At 31.7% G+C, this 27,552-nt stretch overlaps 1 protein-coding gene and 1 long non-coding RNA gene across 2 annotated transcripts; one reads left to right on the top strand and one right to left on the bottom strand.

Moving 5' to 3' along the window:
* Positions 1-348: 348 nt before the first annotated feature.
* Positions 349-7,677, top strand: LOC139502253 (uncharacterized). Its single transcript, XR_011658758.1, has 4 exons — positions 349-462; positions 2,021-2,056; positions 5,002-5,061; positions 7,564-7,677. It is a non-coding gene; the product is annotated as an uncharacterized lncRNA (long non-coding RNA).
* A 3,347-nt stretch (positions 7,678-11,024) lies between these two features.
* LOC139502214 (uncharacterized) lies at positions 11,025-27,291 on the bottom strand. Its single transcript, XM_071291648.1, has 11 exons — positions 26,830-27,291; positions 26,497-26,539; positions 22,670-22,834; positions 22,008-22,120; positions 21,566-21,710; positions 20,812-21,014; positions 19,743-19,790; positions 15,498-15,612; positions 14,975-15,166; positions 14,237-14,293; positions 11,025-12,108 (listed from the first exon to the last, which is right to left on the bottom strand). Exons 1-11 carry the CDS (start codon positions 26,923-26,925, stop codon positions 11,117-11,119), a joined length of 2,169 nt encoding a protein of 722 aa, XP_071147749.1. The 5' UTR covers positions 26,926-27,291; the 3' UTR covers positions 11,025-11,116.
* Between the last annotated feature and the right edge of the window lie 261 nt (positions 27,292-27,552).

The following is a 27,552-nucleotide window of genomic DNA, read 5'->3' as shown; positions in this document are numbered from 1 at the left end:
TGTCGAAAGATTGCAAGACCCACTTAACATAAAATTTTCCATATTTTGAGTTAGAGCCGATGAATTTTTCTATATTTTTGATATAATTTGTCCGAAAGTAGTACAACACACTGTCAAAAGATTTTGAGAAAGCGCAGGTGGGTTGTTTTTATTTTCAATTATTGTCTAAAAGAAATGTACTACGAAATAACTGTACTCGGACCATCTATTATAGAGCCCAAAATTAGCAAAACACAACATAATTGCAAAAAAGTCAGTGAACTGATTTTTATATGTTTTTCTTCAGCATCTGGATGACCAATTTCCAAAGACTGTATTCACACATGCACATGACTTAAATGAAAATCTTTCTATTTACAGCTTGCTATTCACATTCGCACTGGGATATGGAACATTAACAGTCAATACTATGAATCCAGCAATTGCCTGATTGAATTTCTTGACTATAATAATGGACCCATCGTATCCTTTGGAAAAAAAGAACCAAACAGTCAAGGATATCCTTTATAGCTTTAAATACTATAATTCATGCGTCTTCTTTATCAGTCAACTTATTAATTCATAAACACTTTTAAATTGTGTTTCCGTTGAAAAAGAGATTAATACCACTATTGGCCAATTCTCAACAGTCGTATCAAACTATACAGGGAAGTTCAGACACAAAGAAATAATTAATATGAAGCAACGACTGACACTTTTTAATCACTTCAAAAATAAGGAGATAGTATAATAACTTCCGAAATATAAACAATTAGCGATCAGACTAGAGCTTTTAACAACGATATAAATTCATAGAGTACAGCAGCTATAAAAGGACATGAAATTAGAACTCGCAGTTACTAAAAGCTAGTTCAAAGCCAAATATAGTCAGAAAATAACAATATAGCAATCAGAACATAGCCAACGAGTTTAGTGTAAATGTGTAAAATAATTATTATCGGACTGAGAAATGCATCAACATGCACCAATATGTGCAATGTCAAATAAAAATATCACCATTTTAAATTGATAACTATTAAATAATAAGTAATTTAATTCAAAAGATCCATGAAATTTTCTGTTTTAAAAAGAATTTGAGGTACAGCCAAGCTTCATTACCAAATATTTGTTTTAAACTTTGAAAGAATTTGGTGAATTTTTGATAACTTTTCAGTTATACATAAACTTTATTCACTTTAATCTAAACCTCGACTACAGTCACGAGAAATAGATACAAAGTAAGAAGGGATTAATGGGAACATCAAAGACAAAAGGTGAAAATTAACAATATTGAAAGAAAAATTGTTTCATTTGACTTAATTATTGTATAACGTTGTCATTGCGTAACTGAAATAACCTAAAGACAAATGTTATTGTATGTATGAGATTTATTTTGAGTAAGTTCTCTTGGGTAAATTTCAAAAGTAAAATGTAGAAATTCTTGATTATTTAAAGCAAATATATCATCAAGGTTATGGAAACTGTTTTTAAATTTGTCAATTAAATGTGATTTAGAGTTTGGCGAAAATTCTGGGATTCATAACAGTAAAGGAGCAAGTTTACTATTCGTTAGTGCCCATAGAAATGCATACAATATGTCCAAACGTACACATGCGTTGTTAAGAAGATTATTTCAATCATTGTTTTATTTTTATATTTTTAAATCTTTTTTTAATTGAAGTTTGGTTTTTCAATAAAAATACAAATATGGAAATTGATATACATTGACTTATTAAAACCCACCTATTGACAAAGTGTGACTACGAACTCTTATTTCGGATTGTAATATGGACCCAGTTAGAGTAATTTACAATAAACATTGCCATTCTTTTTCAATACAATCTTCGAGGCCATTATTCCTACCGACGATCGGTTGTTCTCTCCGGATACTCCGGCTTCATGCACCAATTTAAACTGACCGCCACAAAATAGGCAATAGTGGTTAAAGTGGAATGTAACACTAATCGACCAAACAATGAATCATTGCCATAGTTGATTCAAAGGAAACGTAAATCAAAATATAATCCTTAACTTAATTGAGATATCCGTTGTTAGATATGACACATCGAAATGTAAGGTATGATATTATTTTTTTTTAATTTGGAACCTAATCATCTTATGAATATTTTAAATGTAAATAAAGACAACAGTAGTATACCTCTGTATAATATTCATAAATCGATTAAGCGAAAACAAATAAAAGGTCACAAACCAAAAGCGAAGATGACACATCAACTATAAGAGGAAACCATTGAAGTGGAATTAAGAAAGCAAACTGACATCACCAAATTCATAAAGCATCGGTCATCTTAATTTTTTGCATGACAAAGGACAGACAAGAGTGTAATTGGTTTTGAGGATGTTCGCTTCTTAGTTTCAAAATTATTAACTTTTCAAAACACTAGTTTATATTGAAAGGGGATAAATAAAGGAATTAAAAGAGGGAAAAAAATAGATATAGGTCAATGTGCTTGTTTTCGAGATATTAACCATTGAAATTTTGGCGGGAAAATATTCAGTCTCTTGACTTTTCATAGCTTTATTAGTTATCAAAGAAACCAGGATTCTAATATAGTACGCCAGCCGCGCGTTTCGTCTCCATAAGACTCATCAATGACGCTCATATCAAAATATTTATAAAGCCAAACAAGTACAAAGTTGAAGAGCATTGAGGATCCAAAATTCCAAAAAAGTTGTGCAAAATACGACTAAGGTCATCTTTGCCTGGCATAAGAAAATCCTTAGTTTTTTCGAAAATATCAAAGTTTTGTAAACAGGAAATTTATAAAAATGACCACAATATTGATATTCATGTCAACACCGAAGTCGGGGACGAAACTCCAACAGCAGTGGCATCGACCTAGTGGTGTTAATGGTGTCCAAGATACCAGGATTATAATTTAGTACGCCAGACGCGCGTTTCGTCTTCATAAGACTCATCAGTGAACTGTGATGCTCATATCAAAATATTTATAAAACTTTAGTTCTCAAAAAATATTAAAATAATTTAAATTTTATAAGAATTATACAGATGGCTTATCAATATACGTGTAAAAGATTTATAAAAAGAAAAATTGGGGTCAATGGGCAAATTTTTTTTAGGCATTCAAATGGATCCGAAAATCTGACAAAGTCCCTAAACATGACAAGCGAACTTCCTTAACATCATAACTAGAACTAAAATTAAGGAAGCAACAGACCTGGCCTCCTCTGCCTCAAATTTGAGACATATACCACGAAATTGACATAAATGGTCATCTCAGTACCAAAATCGATGACAAACAAGAGAATCGTAATTTTGAAATTATCAATTTTCCCCATCTAAATGGCAATATACCAACTTCACCTGCTTATGTTTCCCATCTCACTGGTTTTCAAGACCTTGCAGCTGCTACTCAGACATTGTAAAACGTCACCAGTGTCTAACAGGGGTATGTTAGAGAACGTCTCGTCCTTTTTCCTAAAAAGAAAGTTCATCGTAAAAAAGCAATACCTTGTTGACATATCTTCCGTATCAACTTCACAAATAATACAGGATGGTCTTGAAGTATAGATTTTAGGTACTGACGTTGGTTATCATTTTAATAATGTGTTATAGTATTCTTTTATTTGTCTTTGTAAATATGGCTGTTATTCCAGGAGAATGCTTCGAAACACGATATTAAATGTACTTTCATAGACCCATTTAATCTTTATATGGTCTTGGTACTCAATGTATAAGATTTGAGGTGGAATGAAATGCAAAAAAGCGTCGGAATTTGAATATCGCTATTTTTTTCTTCTTATTCATTTAACAACCATAACAGACTTTGTTTACCTGCTAGTTGATTAAAAAAAATATAATTAAATGCATATTTAAAGGACAAAAACAATAGATTATGCATCAATAAACCATTTATATCTTGGTACACTGTTATCCTACATATCTTTATTTTATCATGTCCTATGCACATCCCCTTTTCTCAATATAATCTAGTTATTAGTTCATTTTTATGTATGTAAAATATAAAATAAGGTTATTTTCTGGATTTCAAGTAATTAATTTTCATACATTCAAAGTCATTGCTATGGAAGTCTGATCTACCTTTCAATTCTGTATAAGTGATTCAAACAAACCTGCAATTTTGCAAATAAAGTGACATTGTAAAATAATGTTAAATTTACACAGCGCACAAGATATATCATGCGTTGTACATGTGAATATTGAATGAAATGTAAATGATTTGTATAAAACCACTTTATGAATGATATGAATAAAAACACGTACAAAAACTACTACATTTGAAAACAAAAATGAAGAACTGTCAAAACTTAAAGTTGCTGCATATCTTATCATGTGACATTTTATAAATATCACATATCTGTGAGGGTGATATAGCAGATTGTTACCTCCGAGAAAACATTGTCAACCGCGGCGAAGCTAAGATTGACAATGCTTTTTCGAGGGGTACTAATCTGCTCTATCACCCTCTCAGCTTTGTGTTATTTTATTTATGATAATGAATGTCCTACCATTATTGTCTTTAACAGATTATTTGTAATTTAAAAGTATTTTCTATGACGTCACGTACATAACAACCGTGTGACGGGTATTATAAAAAAAAGAAAAAGTTAAGCAAAATGTTTTTTGGGTTTTATTTTACAGTCAAATAATAAACTCTGAGAAGAAAAAAACGTAGAACTTAAGCATTGTATTTAACTACTTGTTGTAAATTCGATTCATTTTCCATTGAAATGTCAATTTTTGATTGGTCTAGACGAAACTGTAACATTCAAAAATTTGTCACCCTCTCAGCCATGTGATAGAGTAAATTAACACCCAATCAAAATATGACATTTTGACGTGAAGTATAATAACAGCATTTGTGGTACTTGACAACAACAAAAATGGGAAAAATCAACATGCTATTATCTTTAAAGAACTCAGTTACTTTATTGTCTTAAAATTCAAATTACAAAGAATATTATAATGCAACAACTTTCCTACATTTCATTCCTACAAGGATGTATTTTATATTGTAGGAATATTTATGTGTGTTATTAGAGAGAAGGTCTACGAGTTATGATGAGGAAGATAGAAAAGTATGTTTATCATAATAAAAGAGGGACGAAAGATACCAAAGGGACAGTCAAACTCATAAATCTAAAACAAACTGACAACGCCATGGCTAAAAATGAAAAAGACAAACAGAAAAACAATAGTACACACGACACAACATAGAAAACTAAAGAATAAACAACACGAACCCCACCAAAAACTAGGGGTGATCTCATGTGCTCCGGAAGGGTAAGCAGATCCTGCTCCACATGTGGCACCCGTCGTGTTGCTTATGTGATTACAAATCCGGTAAATAGTCTAATTCGGTAGTTAGAACAAAAAAGACGAAAACTATACTCTCTTATTAACACACACATTCTCAGATATAACTACAACCGATAGTTAGTCTACTATATTTGCTACAGATTGTTTATATTGTATAGATAGGAAATCGAGAATTATCGCAAATATTAGACCAAACCAGCCACCAAAAACCAACTTCTCCGAGAAAATATATATATTTAGACGTTCAACTGAATTTCGTACAACACATTGTCAAAAAAGTGTGATTTGGTACAGGCACACAATAGGGTTATCAAACCAGGTTTACATAACTCAAACCTAGTGTACAGTACTCCATAAAACAATCAGAGGTTCGTTCGACAAGAAGACCACAATTTTAAACAAAACAAAAAAGACGAAAATATTTGGGAATGCAGGGACAACATGTGCTCTTACTAACGTATTTAGGGTAGCCACAGCTGCCGCTTAAGAAATAAAAATCCCTACAGATTTTATTTAAGTCATTAAATTAAAAACAGATCGGCCGTATATTTAAGAGGTCAGTAATTATCTTAAAACATTAGAACATGACACAAAGTTTGCTTTTAGAGGTGAATGAACTATCGCCAGTAAGATATATCCTCACATGCGTCAATATTGTTGCGATTATCAAAATTCTTGACACGCACGAGAACAATCGTGAATTCACGAAAATAAAATAATTGTTTACTCAAAGTATTGTAACTTACCGTCAAGTTTATATATATATAAAAAAAAGACTCGAATAATAATATTAATAGTAGTCAGGAGGTTAAATTTTAATACACAAAACGTACATTTATGTGTGTTTGGATTTCTATACTATTACTTTCAAAGGAACCGGGTAGGAATGTATGAATCATAACTGCTTTGTTCTTCACTGGAATTATACATGAAATATCAACTCGTTTACACAATAGTATCGAAATTTATTCACAAAATCAAATGCAAAAGTACGGTTTTATAGTTGATACTTTCTTTACAGACCAGATTATAAACTGGTTATAACAGTTGCAATAATTCAACAGTTCCTTATTTATAACTTTTCCGTTTCCATTGAGCAATTAATACAGTTCGAGCTAGCCAGAATTCATTGAAATATTATTATGTAATTATGAATGTCCAGCAAAAAAGAAGGAACATTTAAAAATGTATAAGAAGATCAATCATATACTTTTTGATCACAATATACATCATAGAGTCAAATGTGTGAAAATCATTTATAAAATATTCGAAATTAAAGAACATTTTGGGAGACTGTTAACAAAATTTTATAGGACAAATCATAATCGACAAATAGAGGTATTTATTATTAATCTTTGAATTTTGAAAACCAGGTACTCTTTTTGTTGATAAATATATCATGTAATAGAATAATAATAAAAAAAAAAAAAGGAAAAACAAAAGCTATAAATTTCATGCGTCCGAATTGCTTCTCTGAATTTACCGTCATCAGGAACGCTCAATGATGATTTTTTGAAAACCAAGGATGTAATAAGGATCCAAAACATCGAAATCTTTTAATCAAATATAACCTAATCAAATTGCCAAATTTGTTTAAGGCCAATTTTACCTGAGTGAGTTGAAATTAGTTTCTGTATAATTTCAAAATTTAATAACGGGCAATTTTAGATTGTTTTAATCATGTCAGTTTCAAAGTACCGACTTCTGAGTTGGTGATACCCTCGGGGACTGATAGTCCACCAGAAGAGGAATAGCCTTTGTGCTGTAAAATAAATTAAAACAACATGTTATCAATTTCATGTACCCGAAACAGTTTTCTTGGATTATCCTTATTAGGAACGCTCAAAGCCAAAATCCAAGAATGAATAAGCACCGACAAAGTTAAAGAGCTATTAATCAAAAGTTACTTTAAAAAATTGCCAATGTTTTAACTCATTTTATTTAAGTAAAATTAATTTTCGATTGATTTGATATTTATTTTTAGTCCTTTTTCGTCATATAGATCTTCGAATGTTTTGGTTCTTATACATCCTTGGTTGTCCGTCTTTTCTTTGAGCATTCCTGGTGATGTTTTTATTACAAAAAAGCGAGTGGAAGTAGGAAAAATATAATGCGTTGCTTTCGTATTAGGCTTTTGAAAAATTGAAATGCCAATCGGTATTATTAAACAACACATGTTCTATTTCCGTAATAGTTTTTGTGCACAAACATTAAACTGCAATGGAAGGTCTGATCGATACCTCTTATTCTTTTTTTTTAAGGAGTTAGTTCACAATCTGATCGAAGAAAAGCTTAAAGAATTACAGATCGCATTATTCTGTAACTGGTCGACAATGGAGGAATCCTACTTTAACGTACATAACACATGGAAAAACAGGAAATGTCTTTGTCAAATCCTTGAAAAACGTCTGCCTTCTACAAAAGAAATATCGGAACATTGAAAGCCATGAAGTATTTCCAGAAGAAGCAATTAAACGTAAATGCAATTGTCATAAAACCAGGTTAAGCCCATCATTTTCTGCAGAAAATAGATATTCCAAGTTAGCAATATGACAGTTGTTTTTTACTCGTTTCGTTGATTGATAACGAGTGATTTTGTCAGTTTTGTGACTTCCCCATTTTTAATTTAACGTGGAGTTCGGTATTTATGATATACCTGTTTGTCTTATAAGACTCAGAGCTCCGTGGTATATTATGTATTTGTTTGATTAAGTTTATCTAATGCCACGTAAAATAACAAGTCAAAATAATGAAATGATCTAGAAAATAAAGCATCTATAGCAAATGTTAGTCTTTCAAATTTATGCTTGTTTGGAGTGATATCAATATCATGTTTTCATCGGAAAGAATTTGTCGGATAGATACATATTAATCTACTTTCATGAGCCAGATAACAAATCCATAAATACACTATTGAATATAAAATAAGTGTAGATGTGATGTAATTGCAAGTAAGGGAACTTTCCAACACAAACCAAATGACGTATCAGCATAAATAGGTCACTTTACGGCATTCGAGAATAAGCAAAACACATACCGCGTAGCAAGCTATATTTCTGTGAAACATTGTTTCATTATAGGTGTTTAAAGCATATTTTACTTTTTACCTTTCAAAGCCTCCTATGGTAAACATACCATTTTTAATGGAAAAAGTCTATAGTTGCTGTCTTTTTTTAGGATTCTATAAGTTCAATATCTGCATTTGTTAAGGAACGTTCCGTTTTGAATTTTTCTTGGAGTTCCATATTTCATAACTGAAAATGAGATGATGAATGATTCTGATCGAATTATGTCACTTTGAACGACCTTCAACAATGAGAAAATCTCATACCAGATCGTAATCTAAAAATGGCCTTACAACGAATACAAAAATTTAACAAATTTAACAAGAAAACCAACAACCTGTTGAATCCTAAACAATAAAAACAAAACAAAAATGACAAATAACAACAAACGACAATTACTAAGTAACTGACTCTTGATTTTGGACAGATACATACAAATTGCAGCGGATAAAATATGTTTTTGATTGAGCAAAACTACTCTTTGTAACAGTACAACATAAGAAACTGTATTAAAATAGTTGAAAAGGGCTCACCTTATTAGATCAACACAATGCAAAATATTTTTAAAAAAAAACACAAAAGTGCCTATCAGAAAGTACAAGCAGTTACTGAATGATGAGAGGCAGATAATAAGAAAGAGATATTTAAACTCTAAAGTCGGATCCAGACGGATTGATGTGGCTATTTTAACGTCATTTTGGTCATACAGATCTTCAACGGTTTCGTCATTTGCTCTCAAAATATTCAGCTTTGATGTTTTGTGATGAATTCAGAAAAGTGTTTAGAACGCATGCCATTTATACAGTGATGCTTTCACATTTCACAGCACTCGATCGATGCATCTGCTTGTGAACTATCAGTCCCATATGGTGTCATCAGCTCTGTAGTCAGTATTTCGGTAGACAATACGAGCGTCTGGTTTTCCATTTTTTCTAGAAATCTAATTATCTTTTAATCTTAACCATAGGCACTCGTCTAAGAATTTTTTTTCCTATAAACCTTTATATAACACAAGGTACTTAACTCGCGATTTAGAAAAATGTCAGGCGGTGACGAAATTCCGTTATATGCCGATTTCTTGGCTGTCAACCCCACTAAAACTTGTTATGTCGTAAATCTTATTTGATTTATCTTCACAACGGTGTATAACACGCCTTTTTTTGTTGTGGGAATAATCCGTAACAGTCCTACCCAAGTATGTCAATCGTAATTATTTCGTCTACCTACACAAAATTGGCAATAAACGTCACGCAGTAAATGATTAATTATAAAAACTGTTTCAGAAATAACTATTATTTTTTGTCTGAATAGAACTTATCCCCGAGTTAGTAAAATTGTATAAGATAACTTGAAAAAAAAACCTCACAAGCGTTATTTTTGGTATGTCTAATAAGTTACGAGTTTCCTTTTTTAGATACAAATTTTCCCATGAGGTCAATGTCACTCTCTTGACTTTACGTATGAAAATGAAACAAGATCAGATAACTCCGATAATCAGTTAGACTTTCCCATAAAATTGAACAATCGGAAAACCAGATATATAAGGAGACGTGACGCGTTTATTGCCAATTATTCAGCGATTGGCAAAATTATAACGATTGACATACTTGGGTAGGATTGCTTCGGATGATTCCAACAACAAATGTAGGCATGTTATACACCATTGTAAAGATAAATCAATTTAAATTCACGATATAACCAGTTTTAGTGGGGTTGACGGACAAGAAAGCGGCATATAACAGAACTTCGTCACCGCCTGAAATTTTTCTAAATCGCGAGTTAAGTACCTTGTGTTATATAAAGGTATGTAGGATTTTTTTTCTGAGACGAGTGCCTGTGATCTTAACCTGTATTAAGTCACATCTAGTTAACATATATCGATCAAACACTGGAATTTGATGAGACTGTCATCAAAGTGAGAGGTTAAACGCTATAAAACCAGGTTTAATCAACCATTTTCTACATTTGAAAATGCCTGTACCAAGTCAGGAATATGACAGTTCTTGTCTATTCATTTTTGATGTGTTTCGGCATTTGATTTAGCCATGTGATTATGGACTTTCTGATTAGATTGTCCTCTGAGTTCAGTATTTTTGTGATTTTACTTTTTATCAATGAATTATAATGTAATGCACAGTATTACAATGTATCGATTATATTTGCCATGGTGGTCCTCTAAAAATTGAACAAATCAAGACCTTTTCTGAAATGAAAATTTGACCTGCATTGATTCTTTTGTAACGTTTTTGATTTTTTAACAGTATAATCTTGTCTCTCAAATTGGGTCAATATGACCCAATATGTCTGTTGTTAAAATATTCACATTTGTCTTTTGTTTCAATATTTGAAGTTCAAAGACTAAAATTATATGAAAAACTCCGAAAAATTTATCAATTCTAATTGGAAAACTGTCGACAAAGAACCCAAATTATTTTAGAGATTTTCAGATCAGTTCAATGATATTAATGTAATGTAGATCATATGATGCTTCTGTAATAATGATAATGTATTGTTCTGCAAAAAATAGTGTGATTCGAATCCTGGTATTCAAACATCATTAAAACCGATAATGAAGATAACAAAAGGTGTTTAAAACTTAAGTCAAAGAAAGCCAAACAAACATTGGCAAAACAAATCAACTTAAAACAACAAAAAGTCAAACAAAAGGATTATTCTGATATTAAAACATAAGCAATCCATTGAGAATTGCAACCGACAAAGTTTTTTAAGTAACGCATAAATAAGTATTTCAGACACTTATACCATCAGAATTGTCAGAATTTTCACAGAGTTTTGGTATATCTTTGTCATCGCTGATTTTGTAACTGGGAAAATAACAATCATTTAGATGACCATGTTGGTCATTCGCATTATAGTCTATTGTACCTGCATGACGACTGTACTGATTAACCATAGGATTATTACGACTGGTTAAATGTTGTAAATTATTATAATGTAGATGTTCATGGGAATCTCTACCAATGCAGATATGATTTATGTTAGTAGAACCATACATATTTTTATCATTGAACTCCTTTATTTCAACCTGTAGGTCACTGATATTGATATCCCCACTTTGATCTTCTGTTAATCTCGGCGGAATAAAATATATGTCTGAAGAATTTATAAAGTCATCTCTATCCAGTGTCTTACATGATCTTACTGACCCTATTGGCGTTGTTGTTTCATCATGGAAACCACTATCAACAGATTTCAACCACTGATAATTTCGCACAGCGTTATCTGAATTGACATTCAAACATTCACTTATAATTTCCAGATTTTGATCAGACGGAAACACTTCTTGTATATGATCGAGAAAATCTTTAAGCTGCTTTGTTAGCAAAAATTGTTTCATATTATTAAGGTCTCGTGGAATTTGTATATATTTTGGATTTTCGAATGAAACAATAATAAACTTGTTCGAAATATGAGGATGTTGAATAGATCGATTTAAAGCCGCATTGAGCGCTGTCATAAAAAAGGTCCGACAATGTTGATAACCTTCCTCTTTCCATAACATATACTGGTTGACTGCCGATTCAGATAGCACAAACACAATATAATCTGCCGAGTGTAAAGTATTACTAATCCACTGGTCTTTGTTCTCTGTCGGGGTCCAGGGATGAAACAATATGTTGAGTTGACATGCTTCACGCAGAAATGTTGCAAATGTATTGACCAATTTGTCATGTTTGTCATCATCATCTGTCGTAACAATTCCAATAGTTCTGGAACAAACTAGAAATAGATAAAACTCTTTTTTTCAGCTTCAGATACTTTATTTCATTATTATAGTTGTTAACTGATAGATAAAACTCTTGATTAAAGTTTTTACATGAAAAAGGAATTCTGACAATCTACCACCTTAACAAGGGGAGTACGACTGGGGATTTTCCGATCAAGAGCTAAATTGTGGCATAACTTTCTTATGAGTCTTATGTAGACGAAACGCGCGTCTGGTGTACTAAATTATAATCCTGGTTCTTTTGATAACTATTTATTAACATGTTCTATTTGTAATATAAAAAAAGTGTAAAGCCTAAAACGATTAAACACTCGAATCATGGAAAATCCCCTTTAAGAGAGCCGTGGTGTAGTGGTTAATGCATTGGACTACGTAATAAAGATTAAAAAAAAAGTGCATTGGACTACTAACACAAATGTTCCTGGTTCGATTCCCATTCGGGATGAAAATTTCAGGGACTGAATTTTCGGCTCTCCCTTGACACCATTTGCGAGTACGGTGTTGAGGAAACGATGATAGTCCGTCGGGAGGGGACGATAAATGGCTGACCCGTTTTAAGAGTGAGCCATATCTCTTGCACGTTGAAGACACCCTTGTAGATTTCGAAATAGAGCAGGCTAATGCCGCAACAAGACAGCACTCGCACCCGCAAAGTGGAAAGGGATTAATATAAGTTGCAAAACTTGTTTCCCAATCCACTATGAATAAATATGTTTAAACTAAAATAAAGCCCGTGTTGTTTCATTTAAGCGTTATACTTGGTCAATTGACTTTTTTTTTTTGCGTTTTTACATTTAATACGTTGAATATTTACTGTTTGATTTCTTAAAATTTGGGAAAACAATATTTGTTTGTAGGATGTTACTAGCCTCAATTTTACTGTATGTTTTGGTGTTGTGCTGTCATACCCCTGTCCCAGGTTAAGGCAGGATTCGGTGCTCAAAAAACATGTTAAAGTCCCAACCCAGCTGTTATCCAGTGGTTGTCGTTGTTCGCTGTGTTTCTTATTTGTTTGTTTGTTGTTTTAACAGAAATCAGGCCGTTGGTTTTTCAATTTGAATTGTTTCACTGTTTTCTTGCCGTGCCATTATTTTAGCTTACTGTATGGTACGTAATTTCTCCCTTCAGAAAGCCTCGCAATGACCTATTGTTGCTTACATCCACAGCCTGATGGTCTCTAAACCCATCATACAATCTCCTTATCTGTGTCTGGTGGATTTTCTACTGAACTTACATATTTGATTTATGTGATGACGAATATTTTAGCATGAATAGACTATGCATTTCTTCAAACAAAAGAAGATATGGGGTCTAAACCAATAAAACAACAACCAAACAAAATTTAAAAACACAGTAGAAATTAGTCATTATTACTATCCTCTGCTATGTGTAAATGAAGTATATTTCTTACAAATTAATTATAAAAACAATTGCTTTTAATATATAAACATGGACAGAATAAACTCATGGAAGAGCAATATGTGTATTAGACCAAAGAGTCGTACACATACCTTGGGCCAATACAAAATAAATGGGGATGTTTCAATGGGACACAGATGTTGTCCCTGCTTGCTTATCATATAAAGTTATAAAGGGACAACACTGAAGGTTAAAAGATACGCTATCCAAGTTTTATGGTAATAAGTACTGTGTTTAAGTTTCATAACATTTGGTTGAGGCAAACTTAGGTAAGGGAACAGAAACGAAACATTCAACATTTTTTTTTCAATTTGTAAAGGAGCATAACTCTAAACAGGTAAAGTGACACCATCATAATTTTAACTTGATCTGTGTTTTGTGGTAATAAGCAGTTTGTATAAGTTTCATAATATTTGACGGTGGCAAACTTAAGTTCGAGAACGGAAACAAAATATTCAGCATTTTTCTATTTGTAAAGGGACTTAACTCTAGAACGGTTAAAGGGACATCAACAAAATTCAAACTTGATCTGGGAAATTGTGTTGAAGCAAACTAAAGTGAGAGAACGGATACCAACTTTGGGACGTACATACAGACGGGCAAGGTTAAAAACTTATTTGTTCTCTCCGCAAAGGCGGAGCATAAAAAGTCGCTTCATAGAAACGATTCGTAATACTAGTATCGTAACTAACAATTATATACCTTTCATTTGAATGTGGTCTTTTGGTAAAACAAATTTATCTTTTTTGTTACCTAAAACTACAAATATTCTATAATTAAACAACAAATTATTATCTTTGAAAAACAAACAAACTTGTGTATAGGAATATTAACTCAAATCAATTATTGTCTCTGTTATGTATTGAATCTAATGTGTAGAGTAGTAATGAATACAAGCTTATCATTATCACGACAGTATTTTAACATACGCGATGGTCCGGTTCATTTGAGTATGCTTATATTGTCCGATTCGACTGTCTATCTGGCTTACAATATCTCATATTTATGTTCGTCCTATTGATAACATTTAACATACAGAAAATTCCAATATGAGATGTGTGAATTATTCATTTTGACATCTTCTACATTAACAAAAATTAAAATATCGAAGACCATGCATGTTTGAATATATGGGAATGAACATTTTAAATTTCATATATTTATCTTCAGCTATCACGCTGACCTTATATACATTTTCTAATTGTTTTTATATCCCTTTTTGTCATAAAGCTCATAAATCTTCCGCCTGTATACACATTACAGGCTTACATATGTTTATATTTGAGAATTCGGGATGAAGGTGAATCTAGAATACCAGTTCGTACGCATGAAATTTATAAAGCGTTATTTTTATTCAATATGAACTTCCATACTGAAAGCTATTAGAAAGATTAGCGAAATTAGTCATCATAATTATTAATGACTTATGTATGTATTTACCTCTATCTCTGTAAAGTTTGTAGCATACAACTACAATTACAATGACGAAAATGAAGGCAACAAAACTTAAAACACTGGATAGAATTTGTTTGTTTGTTGCCTGATCAGAGTTTCCTGCGGATCCTGGTGTAGCATTCGAGGTTTGTGGTGGCTCTGTTGAAGTAAGTCGTATTGTCGTTGTTGCTGGAATGTCTGTAAAATAATTATAACAGAGACTGTCTAGCTTTTTGCTTTTGAATATATAATGTATTTCTGTTGTCGAGAGTCCTATGTTTTATGCAATTTGAAGAGGCAACAGGAATTTACCGATGTTCAAATCTTTTTTATTTATATTTTGAATCAACAGATCAAGTGAAAATAAAAACAGAACGAATCGCAATGACCGAGACCGTGTGCTTTTTTATAGGATAAACGTCTTATGCTATGCGTTTATAAGTCGTGATTCAAATCATGAAAAAGAAAATCACGATTACTGTTTTTCATTGAACAATTATTTTTTTAGGGAATACTTTAAAACCCTTACCTGCTGGGACAATTATAACATCTGTTTTAGTTGATATACACTGTTTACATGTCTCTCCCTTGGTTTTGCATTTACAATCATTCAGTGTGTTAAATTTGTCATCATATGGCTGAACCTGAAAAGAACTATCTAGTGTAAGGTTTAAAACGAATTCGTATTATTTTACAGATCTTAGTTTCTTTTACTTTGGACAAAAAATATAGCTGAATGATAATTTTTAGCAAGTTATTTGGTAGCGACATTTGAATGGAACCTGCAATTGATTGTAAATTTAAGATCTAAATGAAAAAAAAATTTGAAAAAAAAGTTATATTTCAAAATGTGCCACATGCGCTCCCTTACTGTTTGTGTTCCTGCTTTAGTGTTACTTCGATAAATATAGCGTGGCTCTGTGCTATTGTAAAACATCGTCTTTCATTTTTGCTATGTGCTTTGTTTACAGGTATATGGCTTTTTATGTTTCATTGATACATAAGGCGTGGATCTGTATGCATCTATATGTTGTGTACAAGTTATCATTTTGTACAAATTATAATTTGTACAAAAATATTGTACAAATTATAATTTGTATTTTGACTTTGTACAAATTGTAATTTGTACAAAAAGTGCTTGTACAAATTACAATTTGTACAAAAATGGACAAAAATTCACTTATAACTTGTACAACTATTTATCATATGGATTTTGGTGAAAAAAGCATCCGATTCGATACACATTATTGAAATGCTATTAAATGACCACACAGTACACCTAAGTTACAAAATCAAATATTAGTTCTTTATCATTCGTTTGAGCAGTTAATCTAGTGATTTATGGAATCAGGTATTACAAACCATCTTTTGACTTTCAAATCGATGACGACCTGTTTTACTGACATTTTAACTGCTTCACATAGCGAACGCTGAAGCTCAAGAACCGTTGCTGTGAATAAACATGTGTATTTCACTGCTTCAGTTGGACTTTTAGACAAATAAATATCCAAGAAAGAAAGCGAGATTAAACACCCCATTTGGTTAAAAGGAATATGACTATGCTAAAGTCAGGAATATGTCAGTTGTTTTTCTGCCGTTTTTTTATCAATGTTTTTTTTCTTCAACAAGGATCTTTGTTTTATAAATATCAAATCAGTTGAGACAATCTAAGCTTGAAAAAACAACATTAAACGTATGCAGAACAGACAGACAAGACAGACTTTTATTTTATAGTTGGTGTAGTATTATAAAATCATCAGACCCAATGGCATTGAACCATCAATCTTTTCACAAACAAAAGTGAAGCTGAATAAGTCATATACATCCAATCTTTTGATGTACCAATTACAAATATAAACTATAACTTGTTTAAAGAAAGATTTGATTGTTTTCATGGACTTTTTGAAATAACGAATAAGTGGCAACATATCTTTTGAGATCCTTTTCACGATCATCAAAATGCTATACACGATCTTTCACGATACAAAATATCAAATTTTACAACTATAATCGTTTTTGCAAACTTTCTAAATAAAACAAAAATCCTCAAAATAACGATAAGAACTAATCAAGCAGTACTATTGAATGATCTCCTTTTTTTTTTTAAAAGAAAAAGTAGTTTATGTATTAAAAATTTGTATAAAAATCCTATTTGTTTACTTTTTCTCTCTCAAAAATTTCGAAGATCAATCTGCCTTTTGTATTTTGTACAAATTGTAATTTGTACAGGCACGTTTTGTACAAATTATAATTTGTACAAAGTCAAAATACAAATTATAATTTGTACAATATTTTTGTACAAATTATAATTTGTACAAAATGATAACTTGTACACAACATCCCGTCATTGTGATATTGTATTATATTAAATTTGTCTATTCTTTGCTAAAATGCTTGTTCTATAATACCATTTTGTGCTTCTATGTTACATATTTGTTTGTTTTTAAGTGATTTAGATTATAACAAAATGTTTACTGCTGTACCCCTAATTTTGACATATTTACCTACTAGTATTATATCTGTTTGTTTTGTTCACGCACCGTTGTCAATATAATGGAATTTGATGCGACTGTCATACAAGTGAGAGGTTTAGCTAGCTATAAAACAAGGTTCTTTCCACCCTTTTCTACATAGAAAATGCCTGTACCAAGTCAGGAATATAACAGTTGTTTGATGTGTTTGAGCTTTTCATTTTGCAATTTGATTAGGGACATTCCTTATTGAATTTTCCTAAGTTCAGTATTTTTGTGACTTTACTTTTTGATCCATTCAATATGGATGTTTTATATGGTATTCCCATTTTATATAATAAAACAGGAAAGAAAATTAAGTTATCGCACAACTGCTCGACCGCGACACATTTCATTCATTATATTTCTATAAAAATAAGACGGAAGATGCCAAAGTGACATTTAAAGGTAGATAGTCACAGAAAAATCGAAAACATCATGGCAAAACACGAAGACGAAAATCAGAAGAGTCCACAAAACATTGAATAAATGCAACAGAGGTATACCGCTGTATAATAGTCACTAATCGAATAATCCTGGTTACAAACCAAAACCAGGTAAAACACATCATTATATGGGGAAAACAACGGAATAAAAGAAATACTGTTTTCAGATTTAAAACTGCTACACAAATAAAGGACAAATGAAAGATTGAGCATGATGAACGCCATCAAAACCTATGGATGTTCTCGGGTGCTCCGAAAAGGTAAGCAAATTGTGTTCTACTAGTGACACTCGTCGCGTTGTTCACGGTAAGTATATATTTTATTTGTACCAATAAATCACGCAGAATATGACATACATCGAATAAAAAAGACTCGCCTTTTCCTTTTTGTTGATTGAATGTTTTTAAAAAATACTCGATCATCCATAAATTTTAATTTCACTCTTTAGCAGCTTAGTTTTAAATAATACTCATTTTTCATAACGGTAGTCAAGTTTGACTCACGGTAGACTCCGATTGCCAAGTATGAAATCATTATTAAGTCCGATACATTTTACAGGTTTTCCTGTTTTTTGTACAGGCGCCAACATTCAAAAAGAAATTCGGGAAAACATAATGATGATTACTCTATTGAATTTGGAGTCTACATCTTGACTTTACAAAATACTGGAGAGCTTACAATGCAAACATTAGAAAAGCAGATAGACGGTCCATACGAACCAAAAACAGCAAAGAAAATGTAATTTAATTGATTTGCTACGTGCCTTATTTTATATGATTTATTAAATTCATTTGCATGAGTGTTGAGCAGTTGTGTACAATATCTAGACTTTGGATCTTTCTTGTGGTGTGAAAAGTAACAGTACATGGAAAACATGTATAAATGACAATAAAATAATAGGAAAAGATGGAATTCTTAAAAAAAATCTATGATTAAAGCAAACAAATAAAGGCAACAGTAGTATAGCGCTGTTCAAACTCAAAAACCCATGGACAAAAAACAAAATCGGGGTAACAAACTAAAACTGAGGGAAACGCATAAATATAAGAGGAGAACAACGACACAACACTACAATGTAACACACACAGAAACGGACCAAGCATCAGACAAAATCCCACGATAATAACAAATATAACATCAAAACCAAATACATAAATTTGGGATAGACAAGTACCGTGACACGTCTTATCGCAATGTCAATTTACTCTCAAAAATAAGAGAAAACAAACGACGCAACGTTAAATTGTAACACACATAGAAACGAACTATAATATAACAATGGCCATATTCCTGACTTGCTACAGGACATTTTTGAAGGAAAAAATGGTGGGTTGAACCTGGTTTTGTGGCATGCCAAACCTCGCACTTTAATGGCAGTGTTAAATACAACATTGAAATGACAACATAATATTACAGGACTACGATACAAATAAATAGGAGAACGTATTAGACAAGGAAACACATGATTAATGAATAACAAAAAGCATCAGGTTTAAAATTCAATACGCCAAAAACGCGCCTCGTCCACACAAGACTCACCAGTGACGCCCAGATATAAAAGATCGAAAGCGAAAAAAAGTACAAAGATGTACAGCACTAAACTATGAATAAAAAGGGGGTTTAGGCCTTAATCTTGTGTGACAATTTTGGACAAAACTGACTTATTGGGTTGTTCTGTTTAGACTTATTTGTTAGTTTTTTTTTAATATGTTTTTTTATCATTTTCCTTCGTATCATATATATATAAACAAACATGTAAAATACCAGACACCCGTTATTGTTTTTATCGATATCTTTCCTGATTTATGTCAAACTTACCAAAGTCCTGTATCTTCCAGGTTTCACGTTAATAAAAGTATAATTTGTCTGCAAAAGATTGTATCATTCTTTTAATATATTGTATTACATTCAATATATCTTGGGTGTATCTAGAAGAAAATACATCAAAACAACATTTTATTCATGTCATGAGTCCAAAGAGGTTTTCTACAATTAAACTTCATCAGGAACGCTTAAATCATATATTTCAAAACTAATGAAGTGTAAGAACCGAAACAGTTAGAGACCTATAAAAAAAAGACCAACAGATATCTAAGCTTTTATAGATTTACCTTGAAAATCAAGGCTAAAAAGCCGATTATCTAAAAGCAAAGGTGTATAAGGACGGAAAGAATTAAAGAACTATATTTCTAAAAGACATAAAGATAATAACCAAAATTTTCTGAGGTCATTTTTGCATGATAGAGTCGAAACCGTGGTCTCTAAATAATGTCTTTATTTATAAGGGGGGAAATTTAATAAATGTTTATTATCAATTAAGTTAGTACCAAATCACTGAGCTAGTGAACCTATCGAAGACTGATAGTCCACTAGAAGCAATATCGACCAAGTGCTGTAAAGAAATGAAAACAACGATTTTGGGATAACATGCGTCCAAAGTGCAATACTGGATTTACACAACTAGGTACTCTCAAAGCCGAACACTTTCAGGCCAAGTATTTCAGAGATTTGAATCAGTTGAAGAGCTATAGGGCCGAATAAATTGAAAGTAAACTCTGCATGACGAAGTTGGAATCTTTGTTTCTTAATAATTTCCCAATTTATAAACGAACACTTCAAGAAAGGTATGTTATTAATCATGTCATTACTGAGTCGATGCATGATACAGGGGATAGATAGTCCACCAACATCGTTATCGTCCCATAGCTGGGGCTCAAAATGGCTATCTGAAGGTTGATCTATAAAAATATGCATATATTATTTCCAAGGTTTTTGAGAATTTTCATTCAATAATCGTGCAAACTTAAGTGGATCACTAATGAAAATGTTAAAACGAAGTTCTCTTCTAAGTTTAACGCCAATGGTGGATTCGTTTTGTATGGGGTACCTGTGAAATCTTGTTCCGTTCTACTTCATCTCTGTCTTCAAAGGATGTTCCTTCTCCGGATCTGATTATTTCTAATTTGACTGTATATTCTAAAAAACGATATTCCACTGGTGCTTTAACAAACCAAATCCTGATGTATTTTTTCCCTATATCATTGTGATATGAAATTGTGGTTAACCAGTCTGATTGTGCGTCTGTCAAACCTTAAACGAGAATTCAAACTTTTTTCTTCAGAAATGGTAAGTCTTGTTATTGTAAGATGTTTGTTTTCTTTCAAGCACGGTACTTAAACATAATTATACACTTTGAGCCTCGAGCAATTTACATACAATTCCTTACATCTCAACCGATCTGACCCTTTTCTTTCTACATAAAGTATATTTTTCATTTTTGTCCCTTGTACTAAATTAACTACATCTGGTAATCAAATAGTCCGGATAGTCTCCCATATGTTTAAGGATTACAATTAACGCGTTGTTTATTCTTCCTTAAAATGTAGGATAACAAAAATCTTGATATTTCTGTTTATACATAATTGAGTCTCTATGCAAACAGTTTTTATTTACATGTGTATGGTTCATACTCTTATCCTCTAGTTGATATTGCGAATTTTTTCAATATTACTATTAACATCGATAACTTTGAAACCGAATTAACGATTTAACTCGTCAAAACTGAATTACCGTTTTGCAGAAGTGTACTTTTTTTTTAAATTACAGGACGTATTTTACAAGTAATGTATTATTAAACTTACTCATCTGATATTTCCCTGTCCTACCATATCTTATAAGACATGTATCATTTTCATTCGCAGGGGGTTTCGGAAGACTCCATGCCGTAAACTGGTAGTTCATCTCGCCAAGCGTTGGCCACAGTTTCACAACTATTCGTAAGTTATTCTGTAATTCAAATACTTGATGGAAAAAAAATCTAGTTCAATAACTTTTTAAAAGCAATTCCGTGAGCGAAGACCACAATTTAATGATCGTTTGTTAAAAATCACAAAAGAAAACTAAACTACTTATTCAAAGACAGCATTTTATATAGAGTCTTTTTTCTAAAAGCTTCCAGACAGAATGTCATTTATTAATTGATAACAGATATTTGAATAGTTTAAATTGCAAGCGCTTATCTTATCATATGCCTATTCATAAACCAATTACAACTTTGAAATTAAAAGTTAAAAAAAAACTTACATCTCTATGGTTATGATCCATAGTAGCATTTTTAATAAGTATGATGATACACTTTTGAGTATTAGTATCTAACTCTTCGTAGTTGATTTGAAATCCCTGTACATCTCGGATGCCTAGAAAAATAAAATTAAACTCAATATTAAAATGCAGGGTAAATCTAGTGAAAGTAATTTTCTGTTTGTTACGTTGACATCTGAAAAGCAAGCATATTCAATATTTACAAGAAATTTGGAATACATGAAATATTCTTAAAAAGTAAAATAACAAAAATACCGAAAGCCGAGGAAAATTCAAAACGTAAAGTATACTTAATCAAATGGCAAAATTAAAAGCAAAAACACATCAAACGAATGGAAAACAACTTTTATATATCTTACTTGGTACAGGCATTTTCTTATGTGGAAAACGGTGGATTAAATCTGGTTTTATAGCTAACTAAACCTCTCACTTATATGCGATTTGATTTGATTTGATTTTTGGTATTTTAACGCCACTTTAAGCACAGCTTTTGGGCTATTTCGTGGCGGCCAGTTTGTGTTGGTAGAGCAATCTCACTTATATGAGATAAAAGCTTGCTCTATACATGCATTAAAGGGTTAGTTATATATGTAACATTTTGATGGGCATAGGTATGATATCGACAATACGTAATTTTAACGCACCTGAGCGAGGAGGTTTGAGCACTACCAAAAATCCAGGATAAAATAAATTTGTATTTTTATACTCTGGTTGTATTGGTTCGAGCGTCAAATCATCTGGTTTTACAGGCCAGTCTTTTTGTCCATAAAGATCTCCATACTGTCCAGATAGAAATGAGTCACTGCAGTCTACAAAGACAATGTGATATGGTCTACATAAAATATACTGACTGATGTTGCACTCCGTGCTATTTGTAGTATATCAATACTCTTAAATCTGAAATAAACAATAGAACGAAAGTAATCACTTCCTGTCGACCGTTAACGTTAAAAACTTCGATAGAGGCTAAACATATGACTAATTTATAACCGATGAATAAGTTGGCTTCTCACATCATAATCTCTAAGAAAACAATGTTTCTGAAATTAATAGTCCTTTTGAAATCAAATTAATATTTTAATTCAAATATCTGAGTGTAATTGTCATTGATAGAATTAAACGTGTTCGTTTTATTAGAATTTTATAACACTTTTATAACACTTTTATATCTGTTATTTTTATTTTATTTGTACAATAAATAATTCCGTTTATCTTATTAAACAATTACCACTTAACAATGAGAATGATAAAACGGGTATGTTAGTATTAAAATTGGAACATTAGTTATCTTGGTGTAATCAGGGGTGTACAGAATTTACACCGTTGTTGAAAATTCATACACCCTAAGGCGCAGCCGAATGGGTGTATGAATTTTCAACAACGGTGTAAAATTCCGTACACCCCTGATTACACCAAGATAACGAATTTATTATTTAATTCTATTACTCATTTTTAAACCAGGATGTAATAACTGAAAAATGGTCATGAAAAATTTCCAGTTTAACAATATTTTAATGGCGAACTTGCTGTGCATTGTCAACTACTTTTTTTCTTTATTTTAGGGAAAATTCCGAATTGTTTTTTGTCTCTTGAATTCTTGGGGGAAACAAAAAATTAAAAATATTTAAAAAAAAAAAAAAGTTATTTTCTCTTAATTTTTTTTTTTTTTTTGACTTTTTTTTTGACTTTTTTTTTTTATGTGGCAAAATTTAAATTTTTTAATTTTTATGGCAAATTTTCATTTTTTTATTTTTTTGGCAAAATTAACAGACATTAGTCAAGATTGACAATAGGCATCATTTAAATGGAAAACACCTCATATCTTGACTTGTACTGTTACACCACTGTTCAATGTTAAGGAGGAATACCGCTAACAAGTTTAACTCCGTCACATTCTGTATGTATGTATGTGTCTGTCCCAAGTCAGGATATTGTAGTTCAGTGGTTTTCGTTTTTGTTTGTTCAAAATATATGTGTTTTCGTTCATGTGTTTTTGTTGATTCATTAGGCCGTAAGTTTTTTCGTTTGAGTTGTTTTACATTTGTGATATCGGGGCCTTTTGAAGCTGACTATGCGGTATGTATTTGCTCATTATTGAAAGCTGTACAGTGACCTATAACTGTTAATTTCTGTGTCATTTTGGTCTCTTGTTTAGAGTTGTATCATTGGAAATCATACCACATCTTTTTTTATATAAATTTGCATCCAGAAATTGACAATTAGAGTCGGTTGGAAAACAAAACAAATCAACTAAAGAGAAGATTTCAGCTTCAAAATAGCGAACTTTCCATTTCTATGTATCAATATTCCAGTAGCACATGTATACGGAATGTATACCATATTTCCAAGCTTGTATTTCCTATCATGATATCCTTGATAAAGGGTTACTGTTCACAAGGGAGCTATTAAACCAAAAGTTTGAAGTACAAAAGGTGAAATCCTCTCCTTAGAATAGCTGTTATATACTAGAAGATGATATCGGATATGTTTCTTAAATTATGACATAACTACAATACCGTTCCCTTTTCACGAATGTGACCTCCCGAATTATACTTTTTATCTTTATTTATGACATTTTTACCTATTGTGTCTGTTTGTTTTGTTCACGCATCATTATGAATATTATTAAATTTGATGCAACTGTCGTACAAGTGAATGGTTTAGCGCTAGAAAACCAGGTTCAATCCACCATTTTCTACATTTGAAAATGCCTGTACCAAGTCAGGAATATGACAGTTCTTGTCCATTCGTTTTTGATGTGTTTTGTCATTTGGTTTTGCCATGTGATTATGGACTTTCCGATTAGATTTTCCTCTGAATTCAGTATTTTTGTGATTTTACTTTTTTCGTAAATTTTACGGAAGCCATCGCGAGTTTGCTAACCAGTTACGGAATATCTGTTTCACAGATGACGACAGATATCTTCAAATTGTCCAACAACACTCCTGAATGTAACCTACAGAATTACAATTATCGTCGGGTGTTACTAACATGAGAAACACTTCTGGTGCCACATTTAGATAAGGATCTGCCTACCCTTACGGAGCACCTGAGATCAACCCAAATGTAGTGTTGCTCAATCGTTCTTTACATATGTTATGTTTCATGTACTGTTCGTTTGTTTGTATGTTTTGCTATTGCGTTGTCAGTTCGTTATTGGCTTACAAATATGAATATCCATATGGTAAATCTCGCCTCTCTCACACATTGTTTTATCATAGACGAGTGCATGCGGAAACATCCGTATAACATGCATGGAACATACGTGAATTACAGATTAAACGTATCAAATTAAGATATACTAGTCCCATATTTTATTAGATTCCTATTTTAGTTTTCACATCGTTCATAATATGTAATAAGTCATCAAGCTTTTTGTACGTAAACTCCCGTACTTTTGATGTTCGTATTAAAATGTACGTTGTCCGTGGAATGAATAACAGTAAAACGAAGGCTGCTATTTTTTCTTGTGTACAGATATAGAGATAAGAGTGCCAATGAGACAACCCATCATCCAAGTCACAAAATATAAAAGTAAACCATTATAGGTCAAAGTACGGTCTTCAACACAGAGCCCTGGCTCACAACGACCAGTAACCTATAAAGGGCCAAAATTACTAGTGTGACAATACCGACCGTGCAAGGGCTATATAGCCAGTCAATGTCGTTAAAAACTTCCATGTGTTGTGTAGAACCATTCAAACGGGAAAATTAACGGTTTAATCTATATAAAAAACGGAGAAACGAAAAACACTTATGAATCACATCAACAAACGACAACTACTAAACATCAGATTCCTGACTTAGGACAGGTGCAAACAATTGCAGCGGGTTTATACGTTTTAATGGTACCAAACCTTCATCCTTATCTGAAACAATAGTGTAACATCACAACATAAAAACATAGTTACACTGAACGAATAAATTTGAAATATGATACTATGTAAATACAAAATCAATAAAACAAGGGATGAATAATTAGAGTAACAGTGAAAAGTTAAATATTTTCAGAAATAAACAACAATAAGCTTGAACAATAATTCGCTATTTACAATACTATTCTACACAGGTATAATTTTCTTGTTGGGTATACAGTCCATATTGAGAAAGGAAATATTTTTATAAAAATAATTCTGATGTTCATAGTACGAAAATTCATAGCTTTACCAAATACTTCTCAAAGCTGGTATATAAACCAGATATTACCATGAATAGGTAAACATTAAATAACAAAAAAGCATTACAATAAGTATCAATAGGTCAAATTAACAAGAACGTACGATTAGACATGATTGTTGAAAAATTGTCATTGAGATACAGCTGATAAAAGCAGAAAAACGAATAATAAAAAAATTGAAATGTTACAAAACTTAAAACTATAAAGCGTTTTCAGATAGTTTTTTTAATAAGCAAAATCTTGTCGATGAACCACACACACAAATAAAATTATAAACAGGCAAAATGCACTCACTATTTCTTTCGTATCTGATCGCAGTACAGTTCACAGCATATTTCTACAATTGCAAATAATACTTCATTTATATGAAATTTCAAATCGTCAGATTACACGACTCAAGATATATGTGGTATGCATCATTTGTTAAAACAAATTGACATTGCTTCCTGACATTTGTATCATAATTCTATATTTTTATTCGGACAGATTCATAGACGTACTTGAACACTTTTTGTTGTACATGATATCATAGTTATTAAAGTAAAAATGTAGGATTCAGCTTGCCTTCGTTTAAAAATGATACTTTTACTTTTAAAAATATAATATAATTATTAAGATAATACTAACCGGATTATCTTGCTCCGATTGACATGGTAAAAGTAGCAAACATCTTGTGTGTGGCAAACATAAAATAACAAATGTTAACGCACACCAATCCTGCATATCTACATCACTCAGTCCACCGCTTTAATGTCAACAAATCGTGACATTAAAGGAAAATGAATCCACACTTCCCTAATCGAAATTGATATAATCTCCGAAGTATTATCATATCTAACTGCACATATTGTCTTCAAATCTTATCTTTAAAATTTAGTTCCTGGGCTTAAATATTGTAATATTGTCAGCTATTTGTCAAAACGTATCTTTTTCTTCACAACTTATCATTGCAACAGTTATTAAGTCGTATATCCATAAAACAGTAAAGTAGGGTACTTTAAGTTAACAAAACGAAATATAACACCAGGTATATTATACCGGCATTTATATCTAAAGTTTACAAATAATCATCGGTTCAGTTTTATGGACGAGTGAACAGATGGTCATAATTCTGGTTTTAATCCTTATTTCAATCCAGATTTCTGCAAACATGTAAAGAAAAGTAAATATTAAATCGGTGATTGTTTGCTGAGTCACGGCATTGTTTTTCTGTGATGCATTTCTCACAGCTATTCTATCCATGGAGTTGTCAAATGTCATATTGCAAATGCCACATTTGAACACGTATAGGCGGGCCGAATTTGGTTCATGGTGAAACTGCCACCATACCTCTCTGTATTGTGTTCCATA

The sequence above is a fragment of the Mytilus edulis genome, chromosome 1, assembly GCF_963676685.1.
Source record: "Mytilus edulis chromosome 1, xbMytEdul2.2, whole genome shotgun sequence".
In the NCBI taxonomy this organism is placed as follows: domain Eukaryota; kingdom Metazoa; phylum Mollusca; class Bivalvia; order Mytilida; family Mytilidae; genus Mytilus; species Mytilus edulis.
Note: the sequence above shows the minus strand (reverse complement) of the source record. Positions and strands in the feature narration are given on the sequence as shown.